Raw genomic sequence first — 17,714 nt, forward strand, 5'->3', positions numbered from 1 at the left:
TGGATATCGTACTTCTACCCGGCTAGCATGTTTGCGATATGAAGGTAATCAGGTCGGCTCTTATACTTCTTCAGGTCTGGCTGAGGTGGTAGTCCGATCTGCCATTGGGTCCGGAAGCTGAGCCGCTCGGGGAGTCTCAGAAAGTAAAAGTACTCCTTCCGGTGTTTATTTGAAGTGGACATCTTATCAAAAAATATCAGACCGATCCAAGACTGAAAGAGATAAGTCCCCAGCTCAGACTGCTTGGGATAATAAAAGTAATGAAAGACTCGCGGGGTCAAAGGAATGTCGTGCAGCCGGAATAGCACGACAACGCCGCATAGAAGGCGAAAGGAGTTAGGGACGAGCTATGGAAGAGGGACGTGGAAGTAATTACAAACTTCAATAATGAAGGGGTGGATGGGAAACCACAGGTTGGCCACAAACTGGTCTCGGAATAAGCAGAAGCACCAATCGGCGGGTAATTTGGCCGATCAGCCGAAGAAGCCAAAATAATCTCATGATCGTAGGGGATTCCAAGGGTGTTCCTAAGTGCTTCAAGGTCACCCTCATCGAACCTGGTCTTCATGGTGGAGTACCAGAGCCCAGGTGAGGGGTTCAACGGCTGTGAAGAACTGACCATTGTCGGGAAGCCAGAAAACAGATTCGACGAAAAAAGGTGGACACACAAAAGGGACACGGGAAAACCGCTAGGCAGCGAGAAGAACTACAAAGGATCGAGGGACAGGAGAGGAGCTTACAGGAGCAAAAAGATCGCCGCCGAGGAGAACAAGGTCGTCGGAGCACTGGTTGCACCAAACACCGCCAACAGCTATCGGGGAAGAAGACATTAAGTGAAGATAGAGGCGGCGTCACGACTTTATAAAGATTGATTCAGTCGGCCGGAGCCGTCGGATCTAGGTCACGGGAACCGAAGTACCAATCCAACCGTCGAATTCAAACTGCCAAACGTAACATCAGTAGTTGTCACCTCGGACGTGCGGCGACTACGGCGGTGACGCGTGGCGTGCTCCTACAGGACCACTTAAGAGGCGCCATTATTAGGCATGGGCTCGTGCTCGATCTTAATGGAGGGGATTTGCACGAATTCCGAGGAAATTCGGGCGACGTCATCATTTGGACGCACGGTCCGTGCCCCTCCAAAGGCGCCAAAGAAGAAACTTCCCAAGTGCAAACCATTGGATCACCGAGTGGCTCAGGAGATCGGTCCTGCACAAATCGATCGAGGTCCAACTAGCATCAGGGCCGATCGGCCAATCGATATCCAGACTACTTGTCCAGTCAGTCGGACTTGCAGCTTCTTTCGACTAGACTTGAGGGGGAGTCATGTGATCCGATGATTTAGATAGAGCCATGGGATCCCACCCCACAGAAGATCAGCGCCACATAGAAAGTCAAAATAGTGCCCCCAGGCTACCGTTCGACTAGGGGACCCCATCAACCGATAGGACTGAATCAGTCAAGTTTCAATCTGGTAAAGTTTGATGTGCTACAACAATTGTCAAACATTAATAGTTCATCACTGTTAACTTTCCAAGTGCTGATTAAACCAATCTTTGCCATCTCTACAGTTCAAAAACCAACACTGGATAAAGCACCTTCACTTAGGTACTCGTATCAAATTTTTAATTTAACTCTAAATACATGAGCTTTCACTCCTACAAATTTGAGGTTCCTGTGAAATGCATTAACCAGGAAGACGCATACCATTTCGAAATCTCCTTCCGTACGAGCACGTTCAGTATCTCCTTGGAAACTCCGTTCTCCTTCGCCTTCACAGCATTTGGAAAATACTTCAGACCTGGTACTAGTTCAGATTACATCCTTGGGATCAAATTCAACTTACAGAAATTAGTTGCGACTTAACAATATGTTTCTAATTCCATATTCAGATAAAAGAGCACCATCACCAGTTCCAGTGTCTAATCCATTAGCAAGGTCTGGATCGCTTGCAATAAGACCAAAAACTCTCAACTCATCATTCAACATGCAACAGGTAGCAAAATGCCACTAATTTAAAACTTAAAATGATTCTTGCACGCACTTGAACTCTTCATAGCTCGTTTTGGAGCCTTAAAATGGGAACCTAATCATGTGCTGATAACTTGAGAAACTTTGCGAAATGCCAAGGAAGTAATATTTTCCCATGCTATTCTCTGCTAAAAGTTGTTTGGCTTGTTTTCTCAAAAACTAATGTTCCGTCCCCACATTTGCATCGAAATGAAAATTTTCTTTGTTGTTTCTTCAAATTTCTTTGCAATATAATGTTTAAATTTTCTTTTTCTGCAATATCCTTCACAGACTAAGAAATCAGAATCAATGAAGCTGCATGCTGAAAGGAATGACCAAAAAGATAGCGAGCAGAATCCAAGCAAAGACAAAAAATTGCTTAAGACCCTGCTCACCAGGCGCAAATCCAAGAAAGATGATACAATTTATAATTATTTTGAGGAATATTGAATCAAATATTTATATTTTCTACCTCAAATTTTGTCTGTGAAACATACTTGAAGCTATATCATGTAAAGCAGTTTAACAACAAAGCAAAATTGTGCTCGGAGTATCAGCACACCTTTTTTTTTTTTCTTTTGCTTTCTAGGTATAATGATGTTAAATTTTTGTAAATTAACTATAATCAATTTCAGATGGTATTGTTGGATGCTACCAGGTGATAATGTGATTGTGAAATGTAAATTGTTCATGTATTTCACTTAGTTTGAAACCTTTCGACTGTTTTATTTGATGTGATATGTGCATTGGATCTGCAGTTTTAGCTCTTCCTTACATATTGGTGAGTTAATGATTTTTTTTCCAGTGATAATAGATTTGGAATGATTGTAATTAACAAGTGATATTAGTTTAAATCATCTTAGATTCGATATAATAAATAATTAACAAATTAATATACTCAGGATAAAAATAATCAAATATTTGTAAAATGGCGCACAGAAGAAAAGCGTTGGGAAGGGTAAAGTCGTAGATATCTCAAAGGAATAGGACAAAGTCATCACTTCACTGCTGCGTACGTGAGAGCGTCTGAGAAACACGTGTCTAACGTAATCATCATTCATCACACCTCGGCGGTCCACTCAGTCCCGTTAGTTTAAACCGTAATAATCCTCCTTGCTGACTCATCGAAGCTGGGTTGGGGTCCATAGATTCTGACCAATGAAAAACGGGTATTTTACTTGGTTGAGTGTATGAAAGTTGGCAAAGTGGCTGCGTTGCTCCTTATAACGACCTCCACACCTCGTCTTCGAGAGTCCCGTTTGTTAGAGAGCAGAGTCGTCTTCCTCTCCACGAAGCTTCTAGTGGTCGAGTGGAGGAGAGGAAGGAGTGACCTGGAGAGAAGAGATCGGGCTTTTTCCATCCAAATCGAGGAAGCAGCTCCCAAGATTGATTCTTTCAGTGGTATTTCTCCTCTCCAACACTCATTTTAAGCACGATTTCAACCACTTTTCGATCGATTTCTCTTCGTTCAAGCCTTCTTTGATTCCCGATCTTTGCTCATTTTGGTTTCGCGTGACTTGATTGATGGAAATGTACTGTCCTCGGTAGCGTTCAGCTTGAGTCAGATCGATCTCTCTACAGAAAATGTCCATATTGTTCTTTTTGGCATTTGCTTTGACGTAATAGATAGATCGCACCGTTTTCATAGATTTTATCCATTCCATCAGTGAATTTGTGATCCGCTCCGGAACCATCTTACAGTTAACAGACTGCATCTACTAGTTACGTTGATTACACAATTTGAGTTTTTATTTTGTTTTCGACCCATGTAATGCCGTGGATCGGCTGGTGTTATCCACTATATTATTAAGGGAAGTGAGGAACAGGAAATTTGTGCTCAAAGAAAGCACTACAAATGCCAAAACTTGCTACAATACATTACTTTTCAGCTGGTTTCCATTAATTTCTTCCTTAGCAATCACAAGTCAAGATGTGGCTTCTTTGTGATCTTTGATCGACCATTCTTTGGCAAGAGCATCAATCTGGTTCTTTTCACAGTCTGATCTCCTTTTGTTTTCTGTGATTCTTGTAGGGATAGTAATTACAAAAGTTGCTTTGTTCCTTCTCCAAACTATCCAGCTGAAGTAAATCAGAAGGAAAAAAAAAGAGAACCGTCGTAGCAGAGTGAAGCAAGAGCATGGAAGTCGTCACTGCCGTCCCTGCTTTCTCGGCCGAGCCAAGTAAGGTATCCTCTATCTCTCTCTCGCCATCTCCTTCTCTCACTCTCTCTCGAGGGGAAAAAAGATCTCCCTTTTGTTTCTCCATCGAATCTTCTGTTGTTCATATCGAGACCGTCGATCAAGATCCATGGCCGATCCAGAGCGATCGGGCGTTCCAATTCGCAGGTAAAGAGCGAAGGAGGTCGTTATCACGACGTGTAGATCGCATATTCCCTTCCTGAGCCGCGACCAAACTGAAAAGTGAGAGCGCGGCGCGCGATTCCTTTTGATAATCATCATGACAACACTCGTGCAATAAAGAACTCCGCTCATGTAGAACACACCCATTTTTGTACCTTCGTTCTAGACTAGGACTGCATTGTTTTTTCATAATTATTTATTTTTTGTTCAATGCGTTGTGTCAAAAGGTATTAGTATTTCGACTTGATTTGTTCCATAAAAGGAAATGATACGGTGAGTAAAGAAATTGCTTGTTTGCGACAACAGGTGAAGTATTATTACTCGAAGAGGAATGATTCATCGACGTCCAAGGAGCGGAAAGGTAAGTGGGCTTTAAGCAAGCAGCAGCCGCCCGAAGCCAATTCTGGCCATGCATCCCTTTGCAATGGTACGATTCTTCTTCAACATTCTTCACAGTGACATCTTTTTATGCACTTGCAGTTCAAATTTGTTTAATCTTTTTCATCCAGGAACGGAGTTCCAGCTAGGCGCCTTCTTCGAAATTGATCACGAAAAGCTTCCTCCCAAGTCCCCAATCCAGCTTAAAGCCATCCGAGTCGTAAAGGTGTCGGGATTTCGAGTCCCTTTTCGTGTATCACGTACATTTGGTAGCATTGATTTACATATTATGCGCTTGGGACGCAGGTAAGCGAGGCGACGAGGCTGGAGGTCACGGTGAGCTTCCCGAGCACGCTCGCGTTGCGTAACTACTTCGCGCTATCGCCGGAGACCGGCCGCGACCCAGAGCTGGACGAGAGGTTCGTCATGAGCTCCAACCAAGCGGGAAGGATACTTTGGCGGCTGGTGTCGCCGTCGGAGGTTGAAGAGCAGAAGCACTTGGAGAGCTTCTGGTTGTCGTGTCCTAACCTCCACGAACATTCTCCGACGCCGGTGATAACTAGCGAATCCGTAGCCCCGCAGGAAGAAGAGGCCGGCGAGGGAGAGTCAGTCGTGGGGCACTGCCTCTTAACCATGATCAAGTGCTCTGGCCTCGTCCAGTGGGGGATACGAAGGAAAGTCAAGTACATAGGAAGGCACCGGCAGGCGGAGATGTCGGTGGATGGGCATGAAGAGGAAGTTGAGGAAGATGTACAAGATGACGTTGAAGAGGAGCAGAGTGAGAGGAAAAGGAAGCGGGAGATTGCTGAAGATGAGAAGAAGAATAAGAAGAAGAAGAAAAAAGGAAAGAAAAATGAGAAAAAGTGGCCGGAGAAGCGACAGACAGGAGCCGTCAAGAGGAACACTGATAAGAAAAGGAGTGGGGAAGAGCGGCAATACGGGAAGGGGACGAAGGACCGCTGGTCGACGGAGAGGTATGAAGCGGCGGAGCTGAAGCTGCTGGAGATTATGAAGACCAAGGGGGCCGCTCTAGGGAAGCCCATAATGCGGCAGACGCTGAGGGAGGAGGCGAGGAAGCACATCGGCGACACGGGACTCCTGGACCATCTCCTCAAACACATGGCAGGCAAGGTAGTGACGAACGGCGCCGAACGATTCCGGCGGCGGCACAACTCGGAGGGCGCAATGGAGTATTGGTTGGAACCGGCAGACTTGGTGGACGTTCGCAAGATGGCCGGCGTGTCTGACACCTACTGGGTGCCACCGCCGGGGTGGAAGCCCGGTGACGCCATGTCGGATTGCCCCTGCGGCGGTGACTGCAAGTCAAAAACACAACTCAAAGAGGAAATAGCAACTCTCAAGAGGTTCTTTTTGGATTTCTACATTAATTATAAATCATGATTAGTTCTTCACCTGATGCTTTTAACAAACCGGAACGGGTTCTTCTTCATTGATCATTAATTTGAACTGCTCGATGGCTATTAATTATTACAGGGAAATCAATCAGCTATGGTCACTGAAGAACGTGGATAATGTGAGTAAAGAAGCACTATCTCTAAAGCAATACATTTTTAATTACAGGGATATGATCAATAATTACCAGATTTAACTTTTTTTTCTCCGCTATTAATTTGTAATTCTGCAAGATATTACTCAACACTAGATCTTAGTATACTAATCTTCACGTTGAATTCACAGGAAAATTACAAGTGCTGGGTGGAGAGGAATCAGAGATATGAAGAAGAAATAAATAACCTCACAAATTTTATGCACCTCTTGAAGGTACGAATTGTTCTATCTATCTCATTTCTTTAATTTCATTAGTTTTTTTTTGGACACATTCCGGCCAGCGGCGGTTGTTCTCCTTCTAGTTCTGATTGCTTGCTAATGCAATGCATTTAATTTATTTGCACTCAGGAAGAGATCCTTCAGCTGAGAGAGGAGAAAGAGAATAAGAAAGTGGCCATGGAGGCGATAAGAGTAGACAAGGGATTGCAGTGCGGTGAAGATCATGACAGCGGAACGTCGAAGCAAGAGGAGAATTTGAAGAACATGGAGATGATAGACCATGACGACGGGACAACCGAGGAGGAGAAAGTGAAGGCCGCTAATTATTATTCCGGCATCACCATCAGCTCCACAAACGACACCGTCATCTCCAGCAGCAACAGGACAAGTACTAAAACCAAGAACAGCGCCACCACGAACAGTAAGAAGGTGACGTCTCGCCGGAGTGGCTTCCGGATATGCAAGCCTCAGGGGACGTTTCTGTGGCCGGACATGTGGAGCAGCAACGTTGGCGGCGGCGGAGAGGCGCCTCCGACGTCCTTGGTGATTCCAAACACAATCGTGCCCGCGTCCGCCGCCGCGGTGTCGACTATCGAAGAGCACATGATGCTGATGGGCAGCGGCGTGCCGACCCCTCACTCGGCCTCGTCGGCCACCTCTGCGCCCAGGCTGCTGCTTCTGCCATCACCGACGTCCGCTGCTCGGCCAGCTATGACAGCACGCCCTTCTGAGATCATGACGGTCCCCACGCCGGCACCTCCTGCCGCCCACTTCCACCACCTGCAGCAAGCAGGCGGCTCCTACGGCCTCTATCCTGCCTCCGTGGTGTACCACCACACGGTGGCTCGCGTACGTACTGATCTGTCCGCTGCGTAATAATAATTAATAGAAGAAATTAGAGAGAATGTTTGTCGGGACTCTCTGACACGGTGTTACAGCAGGTGTGGGCGCAGACAACGTCGACGTCGCCACCAGCGATGCTTGTTGGCGTGGAGGGGAACAACAGAGCAGAGTTGGCAGCTGCCATGGCTTCGTGGGACGCAGCGCACAGGGACAAGGGAGGAAGAGGCAGCGTCACCACTGATCTCGCCCTCGCCCCGCCATCGACGGCCACCACCCTCTACCCATAAGCAGCCTCGATAATTGTGACGCGGAGATGCACTGCTAGTACTCTACCTTCACTTCTCTAGTAATAATTACGGCTATTAATTTGAAGAATATGCATACACACAATTTCCTTTCATTTTTCTTTAGGTTGTAAGCTTTTGCTTATGCCTCTGTCGTCAGATGCAATCTGGCGCCGATTGATATTTGTGTATGAAGCTTGTGAGAGGCCATGGCAAGCAAAACTACTGACAGTACTACATATAATATGCATGCAATCTTTACGTTTAGTATATGTGTTAGCGATGGAAAAAAAAAATCTTGAGCGGGATAGTTAATTGATATAAGAACAGATGATTAAGTATAGTTCGATTAACGAACGAATATATGGGAATGATAATGAAAGATGGTACAGCAAAAGCCTATATATAGCAGAACAAGGAAAAGGCAAAATGAAACTGCAGTTTGTTCCAGGTAACTGGGTTGGTAATGTCATGCTTGCAGAGAACCGGGGGCAGCAGTGTATGCACCAGTCGACAAAATAATTCTACGGATTTTTCACCAGAAGACAAGTTTCGTAATCTCTACCTGACATATTTTAATATATATTAGTCCGATAAGTTCATGGGAAAACCTAATTATCATCTATTCATTAAAAAAGGTTAAATATTTTAGTTGATTAATTATGTGAGACACACAAGAGGAAGTGACTTAATAATTACAATATATAGTGTCAAGCGACTCCTGTCTGAATCCCATCACTGATAACTTTAATAAGAAATATTACTATAGTGACTGATTTTCTTGGTGAGGTGCAGTACTAATGATCTCGTGGAAGAGTAGATAAACTTTCAGTAAGTTGAGCCAACGTTGAAATAAGAATTGTTACGAGAGAGAAATCTGGCAGCCAAAAGAAAACTTGGCCTCATTCTCATTTCAAGACAACAGCAGCCGTCACGATCGAAAAAAGGTTCGACTCTCGTAGTGATATTTGCTCTTCGTCGGTTGAAAAGAGTCGGGATCATACGAAGAAAGATTTAACCGTTAAAAAAAATGAACTCAATCTTATCTTGAATACAATAAATCTTCCCGTGAATGGTCACTAACTCGCTGTCAGAGATATTAATGATCAATATTATGGGCATTCTAAAGTCGATATATGATTAAATGTGAATCAAGTGGAACTCAAATTGGGTCGAGTTAGAATTGATTTAATTGTGTTAAATCCGACCCAAATCAACATTAATATTGAGGCCTTATCGAGTTCAATTAATGTTTTTTTTTGTTTTATCCAGGTATTTGGTCGTTACATGTCATGATCCATCATGTAAATCCGAAAAGCTCATCTGGTCCTGACATGGTCCTTCAACATCACTTTAAACTCGAAATACTTTGAACTATCGTTAATTTGAGATTTGAATCATCGTTACCTTCTTATCATCACACCGTCCGTGGGATTTGTTATTTTTTTTATAATCCAAGTAAATCGGGAATGTGTTATTTTCTTTATAATCCAACTAAATGGAACAGTAGAGATAAATCTTGTCGCCTAATATCACAATTTTTAAACTTGCTAGGTGTAATTTGTCATGGATAAAATTTGAATTCTCGTTGTCTAACGAGTCTGCTCCATTTTTTACCATCATACCATAGCTCTCATGCAAAAGGTCTTTATATACTAAATATTCAGATCTAACAATTAGATTATCCTAAAGTAGATAGTTCAGTCCTATATTTCACCTATCAAGTAAATCCAAAAAAAACATGACAACTCATGATATGACACCTTAGGTTATGTTTGATTCAAGTTATCATTGATAATCTTGGTTATATGATTATCAGATAATCACATAACTAAAGTTACGAAGAATAAAATATAACCTAACGTCGTTTGGTTCAATTCAAGTAATACAATAAAACTTATTTGATTTTACTTTATTATCCTTAGTAAAACAAAATCTCAATATGTTTAGTATTTTGAAACTGAGATCATTATCATCGCCTCTAAACATAAGGTTGATTGTCTCAAACGGAGCAGTGATGAGATATTAAAGACGAACAAGAGGATAAATATTTATGTTTACATTCACAAATATATGCAAGAACTACATTTGGTGATTCATTTTCTTTTGTTGGGAATATTATTTTTTGCCCCATTCTTCCATCCTGGTTGCACATCGATTGTTAAGATTTCTTCCACAATCACTATTGTCCTACAAAACATGAATACAGAAGATAGAGTACTATTAACATAATGATCCAAATTGATTGAATAAACTTAATATCAGTCTAGAAGGCAAGTCAACTCCCGTAAAAGCTTACCCACTAGTAGCTAAAATATTTCTAGAGATTTTCATCTTTTGGTAATCCCTTTGCACAACTCCTCGAGGTTGCACGACAACAGCTTCTTAATGGGGGTTGCCTTCTACGATGCACCCTTCCATGTCGCACCAAAGGTAGAGCCAAAGATATTTTAATCATACTTTGATCTAGGCCTGGTGCTAGCGCCGTCACCACTCATTCCACCAAATAGGCTGGAAAACCCATAGTATTCTGCAAAAATATCATCGGCGTTCTTGTAATTGAACCTAAGTGAGGTTGGTCCATCCCCACCGCTAGAGGAAAAAGGTGGCGCTTCTTGTACCACCGATGCCCCGTGGTGGGATCTGGCACTTGAGTCCCTCCATACTATAATGGTTGTAGATAGCCAGCTTTCGGGGATCTATACAGACATGCAAAAAGCAAAAGCAAAAGATGAGATCAATCTTTAATCAGAAAGAGAAATCGAAGAGGGAGAGACTCCAATTCAAACCTCATAAGCTTTCGATCGCCAGTAATCCAGTGCAGAATGAGTCGTCCCCTTAGTATGCCCTCCTTGCCTTCACTCCTTCCTAGCCTAGGTAGACAACCGCCCGCTCTCCTTCGCATGTAGAACCACAAGGCTAATTTTGGTAAAATTTTGTTGTTAACCCCAGAATGAAGAAAAGCCTTAGCCTTCCAAGGAAATCAGATTACCCTTTTGCTGACATTTTAGTGATGTAATGGGCATCTTTCATTCCTACGAATCGTTGATTACCTAAATTAAACAGAGTTTTTGTTAATAACATTAGATGAATAATCAAGGTTATTAAGAATAACCTCCAATCAAACGCATCATAGAAGTAATGTGTTATGGGTAAGATTTGAACTCTCATTGCTTAGGGAACCAGTCCCACCTTTTACCATAACATCATAACCCCCAGAGGCTCAATTAATGTGTTATTTTTATATATCAGATATTCAGATCTTACCATTCGATTATCTGGGATAGATAGTTCAGTCTTATATTTTATCCACTAACTAAATTTAGAAAAGAACGATAGCTCTTGATATGACTCCCAAGCGTCACCAAAAATTCAATCATAGTATGTGCACTTTGCATGAGAATCGACCCCTCACTGTCTCACAGACATACCAAACTTATTATCATCAATTAACATGTTATTGAAGCAATCAATTAATGTGTTATTTCTATCAAAGGTCATATGTTGATCCCAGACGTCTGACATAGTCAACCCTAAAATCATCTATTCAGAAGTAAATCAGAAAATCGAGCAAACCACCACATGAGAGGGTAATTTCTGCCGGATTTATCAAGAATCAACCCATGCTAATTTCTACAAATCTTCCCTATGATAACCAACTCGGATATCCCCTAGAACATCAATTAATATATTATTGTAGCAAAAAGATGATTATGCTTATCGCAAGCACCTCTCACAATCCGTTATCAAATTATGTGAAGGGAGATAAATCGCGAATATCAATTAATGTGTTTTTGTAACAAAATATGGAATCTCCCATCCCATCGACCTCACACGACTAGCCCCATTGTGGAGATAAATCGAAAAGTTACAATTGACTATTATGAGGAGGGTATTTTTCTTAATTTTACCGAGATTCGACCCCTTAACTATTATAGTAATATCTACTTGTAGTAGACAACTCAACCATACCCGGGCTATCAATTAATGTGTTATTGGATCTTGACTAAATGGATTTAAATTGATTCAATTTGGGCTTAAATTGAGGGGGTGATTGGTAGGCAGGTTTAGAAGGCTAAAATGAGAATGAAATTTATTTCATTCCCATTCTTGGTGTTTGGTAGACAAGAATCAGAATCAGAATAAGGATCTGATACCCTTGATTTCATAACCCATCCTCCTTGGTTATCACTAAACTCATTTTTTCCTTTATTTTTTTCGAGCAGCCCAACCCCAAGCCGCCCGAGCCTCTTCTCTACTCAAACCTCTTCTCCGCCCCTATTATTCCCCACCCGCTTGAGCATCCTCCTCCATTCTTCTTCTCCTCCTCCTCCTCCTCCTTCTCTTCCTCTTGGTCGCGCCCCCTTTCTCCGTCCCCTTCTCTTATCTCCTCCCGGTTATTCTTTCTGCTCTTTTGCTCCCCTTCCAGTCTCCCTCTGTCGGAAATCACGCTCTACTACATAAGGCTTCTGTCGAAGCTGGACATTGCGGAGCTGCCGCTAAGAATATTTGACAAGTTACCCACCGCCATAATTGTCTCCATCTCTAGGTCGGACACCGAAGATTTCATGCCCTTGCTACTTTTCTACACCATCGAGTTCCAGTAAAAACAGGTGCCAACGACAGAGATCTTTCCTTCTCTTTTAGATTTATCGTTACGACAAGTTAACATTGATTTTTAATTTGTCGGATGTGCATACATAAAAATAGAAAATACAAGTCATAGCTTACTTTGTTGATGTGTCTGGGTGTTCATCTGTTGCTTGTAAATAGAGTACAAATGCTATGATGGAGATAGGTTTTCAAGTTTTCTCTTGGTAACAAGTGCATAAAGGAATTAGAGCCATATTATTGTCAAACACTTTGTTGAAGTAATGTATTTAATTTATAGTTGGTATGAGAATCTGTTCATTTGCTTGAGATTATGGCCGACCATCCCTTTTTTCCTTTATATATTGTTTCGGTGTGATGAGAATGATTTAACCAATTTGGTTAATTATGAGCAACTAATAAAGTAAGGCATTAATTTTGTTGTTATTACTTTGAGTGATATTACTATTTTTGCATTTAGATACCCTTCTATTTTGGAGGCCTACCTTTACTGTGTACTTGCATATTTGCAGCTTACATCAATAGGTTCCTATTGTGAAAGTTAGTAGCTTGATGTTTTATGTGTCATTAACATTCTTTCAAACTGATTTGATATTATTATAATTTCATTGTAGGATGAGGAGTAATCTTAAGGAATCTATGGGAAAAAATGCAGCACGAGGAAGTGGAAAAAATAAAGTTTTCTAGACGGAAGAGGAGAGCTGACATTAATAAGATGTTTGTAGGATATAACAACCGATCCTCTTTGAAAATAGATGGAGGGTTCAAGAACAACTACATGGTCAAGATAAGAAAAATTATGATTCAAAACTTGCTAACTTTCACAAAATTTGTCAATCACATTGAATCTAAGATCAAAACTTTAAAGAGAAAATTCCCCGCTATCAATGAAATGTGTAGGCAAAGTGGTTGTACTTGGAATGATGTTGAAAAGAAGATGGCTTATGAAGAGACTGTTGGTACAATTTACACTAATGATTTAACTTAGATTTTGATAAATGAAAAGTGAGTTAAGTTATGTGTTTTTGTAATCTAATGCATTTATCGAGCTTGCAGGGGCTGACGGGTTTAGGGGACCTGACACTAGGATGAACCCCAACTAGGTTTGAGGACCCGATAGTTCGTGTGAAGCCCAGATAGGTCAAAGGACCGACTTGATATCTACCGAAAAGTTCGGCTTGGTCCGCGGGACCAGACAGCTGGCCGAAATCCAGTTGGGTCTAAGAACCTAACAACTGGGTGAATACCTAGTGGGTCGAGAGGCTAATCAATAGATTGCAAGTTTGGACTTTAAGCGCCGATCCAGTTTAGATTCACTATGAATCCCTAAACTGAGATATTGATTAGTTTCTTGTTCTGAAAGGACAGGAACTAATTATTACTACTCATTATTATTGTACTAACTTTGTTTTGTAGATTAGATATTTTTGTATTGGACTAATACATTTTACAGGGGAAAATGAGCACAAAGTGCCTCAGGTGAATAATACCCAAGTTACTTTCGAGAGCTTTGAAAACGCCTTCAGTATTGTTCATGTAAGAGGCTTTTGAAAGCTTGGAGGACACCTTCCATCAAATAAAATCAGACTTCATCGACGATAAGAAGTGAACTATTTGGGATAAGATTTTACGCATTGAAGGCACCTTCAGCGCTGTAAAAGGTGCCTTCCACACTCTATAAAGGAGCTGCTCGACCAAAACTTCATCATCAACTCTTCTACAAGCTTTTACATGCCTATTTGAAGTTCCGACTGCTCTGACTTCCTCATATTGCTCCGTTACGATGTTGCTATTGGATCGTGAAATTTAATAGAGGGGGAGGGGGTGAATATTGATCGAAATATTATCATAGCGAGTATACAACGAAAAAACAAAAATAGAGCAATGCTAACAAGAACCAATTTACTTGGTTCAGAGCCTTGGTCGACTCCTACTCCAAGGTGTAGGTGCAGCGGAGGCCGGCAAGAGAGGGTGAATTGCCTTCAAGCTAGTTTTCCAGCTTGTGCTTCTTTTCCAGCTCCATTGTGTTAGCTTCCGATGCTCCGATAGTTTGGGTGATTCGGCCAACCGAAATAGGGATCATCCGAACCCAATTTCCGACCTTCATTGAGCAGACTTCCGTCCGGCTTCTCATCCCTCGAACGTCGCACACGTTCTTCTCGTCCACCGGAGTACTCTTCTGCAGCTCTCTCGTCCTTCGGATGCACCGAGCCCGTCGGCTCCCTTCCTGTGTCGTCCTTCTCGCTAGCTGCGTCTTTCGCTCGATTTTCTGCGCTTCTAAGCTCCTGCACACTCAAACACAGGGATCAAACACAAAGCAGGACCTAACCAACTTGGTTGATCACATCAAAAAATCCACGGGGTCCAACAATCTCCTCCTTTTTGATGTGCATCAACCCAAGTTCAAGTTAGGGTCAAAATAAACAAAAAGTAATTTTAAAGAAAACTACTAAACTATGCATGTTAAGCATAAATTTGCAATAAAAAAATTACAACTCGGTTTAGAAAAATATTTAAAAATTATAATTTTTCATTTTCCTAACTCCCCCTAAACTTGTACCTTTTTCTCTCCCCCTTTGATCATAGCAAAAACGGTGTAAAAATAATATTTAGCAAATTCTTAAGTCAGAAAAATTTTCTGAGTAAAATAAATTTTAAAAAATAATTTCTAAGTAAACTATAGAATTTTAAAAAAAAATTCTAAGTAGAAATGACTTTTAGAATTTACCAGAAAGAATTTCTAAGTAAAATAATTTTTTATAATTAAAAAAAAATAAAAAAAACTTTCAAAGCATTATTTAAGTTTAATGTTTTTTCAAAAAGTTAATTAAACATTTTATTTCAATATTTCAGCTTCCAAGTCGTAGCTAGGCACTAGGCCTTTTTGGTTATTGGAGCAACAACCACTTCCTTAGACAAAGCTTCATAAAGAAATTCATTGTTTAATTTACTCGTTATAAGCTCTAACTTTAATAATTCTAATTTATCAAAGACTTTGGAATCCAGTATAGATTTCTTCCTACTGGGTTAATTAAAAATCTAGGGGGTACATAAGTTTTAGAAATTTTCTTAAGTTGACCTTGATGCTTTCTAATATATCAGTTTAATTTACTAAAAATTTTAATTTAGATTTTTGAAAAACACTTGAACATGCAGCAGAATTCAATTTTTCAATTTCATTTTTCAATTTTGCATTCTCTAATTTCAAATGTTCATTTTTTTTCTAATTGATCTAACTCTTTAGAAAGAGACTTGATAAATAGAAATGACTGAGTAGGGGTTAGATTACGCACCTTACTTACCTGACTTGGTGATGCTCCCCCTTCACTGCAGCTTTTTTCTTCTGATGTTCCTCCCCCTTTATCTATGCTCATCTCGGAGCTTGAGTCATCTTCGGGAAGATGGTTAGCCATCATCGCTAACCCAGAGAAGGCTTCGACGTCTGATTCGGAAGAAGACGAATCTGACCAAGTGACCTTCAGGTTCTTGTACTTGGATGATTCTGGTTTCTTGTACTTTGTCTTTTCTTTCTCCTTCCCCTTTTTCTTCAAGTCTGGGCAGTCATCTTTGATGTACCCTTCTTCGTTGCAGTTGTAGCACTAAACCGTCATTTTTCTTTGCTGATGCCTCTTTGTCTGAGATCTAAATTTATTAGATTTAAAAAAATTATTGAAGCCTCTTACCAGTAGTACCGCTTCAGATTCATCGACTGAGGCTTCGGAGTCAGAATCGTTTATTCTTGCCTTTAAGACAATGTTCTAACTAGTCTTCTCTACTCCATTGGGTTCTGCAACTCGAGATTCGTGAAGTTCAAAAGTAGAAAATAATTGTTCTAGAGTACTTACCTCGAAGTCCTTAGAGATGTAGTACGCATCTACTAAGGAGGCCCACTCTGGAGTTCTGGGTAAGGCGTTGAGCGCATACCGGATCGAGTCCCAGTTCTTTACTTCTTCTCCAAGGTTGCTTAATTGTGTGATCAACTCTTTAATCATCCCTTGGAGTTGCGCTACCTTCTCGCCTTGGTTCATTCGGAAGTTCGTCAACTGGGTCCGGAGGATGTCGCGCCTCGCTAGCTTCACTTCGGAGGTACCTTCGTGAAGCACTAGGAATTTTTCCCAGAGATCTTTCACGGAGTCGTAGCTTTCAATCCGATTTACCTCCTGAGGTGGCAGAACGCTGAGCAGGTGGAACTCAGCCTTTCCGTTGGCGACAAAATCGGCTTGCTCCTTCTTGCTCCACGTGTTTTCTTCTTTATCTTTCGGCGTTGCATATCCATATTTTATTACTAAAAGTATATCAAATTCAGTTTTAAAAAATACCTCCATTTTTCGCTTCCATGTAGCGAAATCTCCGTCGAACTTTGGAGGATGAATATTTGCTCCGGCCATCGTCTTGATCGTTGTGCTTCAGTCGGCGGTTAGTCCTTCTGAGACGGTCTGGCTCTGATACCAACTGTAGGTATAGCGGAGGGCGGCAAGAGGGGGTGAATTGCCTGCAAATAAAGATTATACCCTCCTCAGATTTTCAACTCAAAAATAGTAATAATAAAATAAAACAATTAAGCAGGAAGAAATAGAGAAGACCTGGAATTAACTTGGTTACAACCAAGACGGTTGTTAATCCAAGGCAATGAAAAGCACAGTAAGAAAACTCCTTCTCTGAAGGCAGAGAAGCCTTTTACACACTTAGAAAGCTCAACAGTTGCTAGGAAATCTAATACTGAGTTGAATCAATATTTTCTAGCTCCAAGGGCCTTTATATAGCTCCTGGAAGTTCTATCCCGAGGGTCCAAGGGGCCTCTAACATGGTTCAAGGCGCCTCCAGCTCGGTCAGCGGATAAAATTTTATCCACAGCGTAAACGGTCAAATCTGACCTGTTGAAGGTGCCTTCATCAAGCTTGAAGGCGCCTTAATGTTAAGGGCGCCTTCATGCTTCATGAAGGCGCCTTCAAGCTGGTTTTCCAGCTTGTGCTTCTTTTTCAGCTCCATTGCGTTGGCTTCCGATGCTCCGATAGTTTGGGTGATTCGGCCAACTGAAATAGGGCTCACCCGAACCTAATTTCCAGCCTTCCTCGAGCAGGCTTCCATCCGGCTTCTCGTCCCTCGAACGCCGCACACGTTCTTCTTGTCCACCGGAGTACTCTTCCGCAGCTCTCTCGTCCTTCGGACGCACCGAGCCCGTCGGCTCCCTTCCCGTGTCGTCCTTCTTGCTAGCTGTGTCTTCCGCTCGACTTCCTGCACTCCTAAGCTCCTGCACACTCAGACACAGGGATCAAACACAAAGCAAGACCTAACCAACTTGGTTGATCACATCAAAAAATCCACGGGGTCCAACACAAGGCCCGCACTCGTCGAGTGCTTTCGTTGGGCAATCCACTAGCAATTTGAAAAAATTGTTACAAGGTAAAAGTACAGGAAATGCTAAAAGAGATGAAGTACC

The 17,714-nt window shown here is 41.7% G+C and overlaps 1 protein-coding gene across 1 annotated transcript; it reads left to right on the forward strand.

The window, feature by feature from the left end:
- The first annotated feature begins 566 nt into the window (after window positions 1-566).
- Window positions 567-7,666, forward strand: LOC122003764 (protein AMEIOTIC 1-like). Its single transcript, XM_042558794.1, has 11 exons — window positions 567-788; window positions 1,696-1,804; window positions 1,893-1,996; window positions 4,677-4,797; window positions 4,880-4,974; window positions 5,055-6,112; window positions 6,243-6,282; window positions 6,447-6,530; window positions 6,666-7,032; window positions 7,102-7,385; window positions 7,478-7,666. The coding sequence occupies exons 1-11, from the start codon at window positions 567-569 to the stop codon at window positions 7,664-7,666; spliced, it is 2,673 nt and encodes an 890-aa protein (XP_042414728.1).
- Window positions 7,667-17,714: the final 10,048 nt, after the last annotated feature.

This window comes from Zingiber officinale, chromosome 1A, assembly GCF_018446385.1.
Source record: "Zingiber officinale cultivar Zhangliang chromosome 1A, Zo_v1.1, whole genome shotgun sequence".
NCBI lineage: Eukaryota > Viridiplantae > Streptophyta > Magnoliopsida > Zingiberales > Zingiberaceae > Zingiber > Zingiber officinale.

Excerpts from the sequence above, each read along its gene's own strand:
- LOC122003764 (XM_042558794.1), top strand. The coding sequence starts at position 567 with ATGGTGGAGTACCAGAGCCCAGGTGAGGGGTTCAACGGCTGTGAAGAA. Across the intron at positions 4,975-5,054 it reads AAGCCATCCGAGTCGTAAAG|GTAAGCGAGGCGACGAGGCT; the intron begins GTGTCGGGATTT and ends CTTGGGACGCAG. Across the intron at positions 6,283-6,446 it reads CACTGAAGAACGTGGATAAT|GAAAATTACAAGTGCTGGGT; the intron begins GTGAGTAAAGAA and ends TTGAATTCACAG.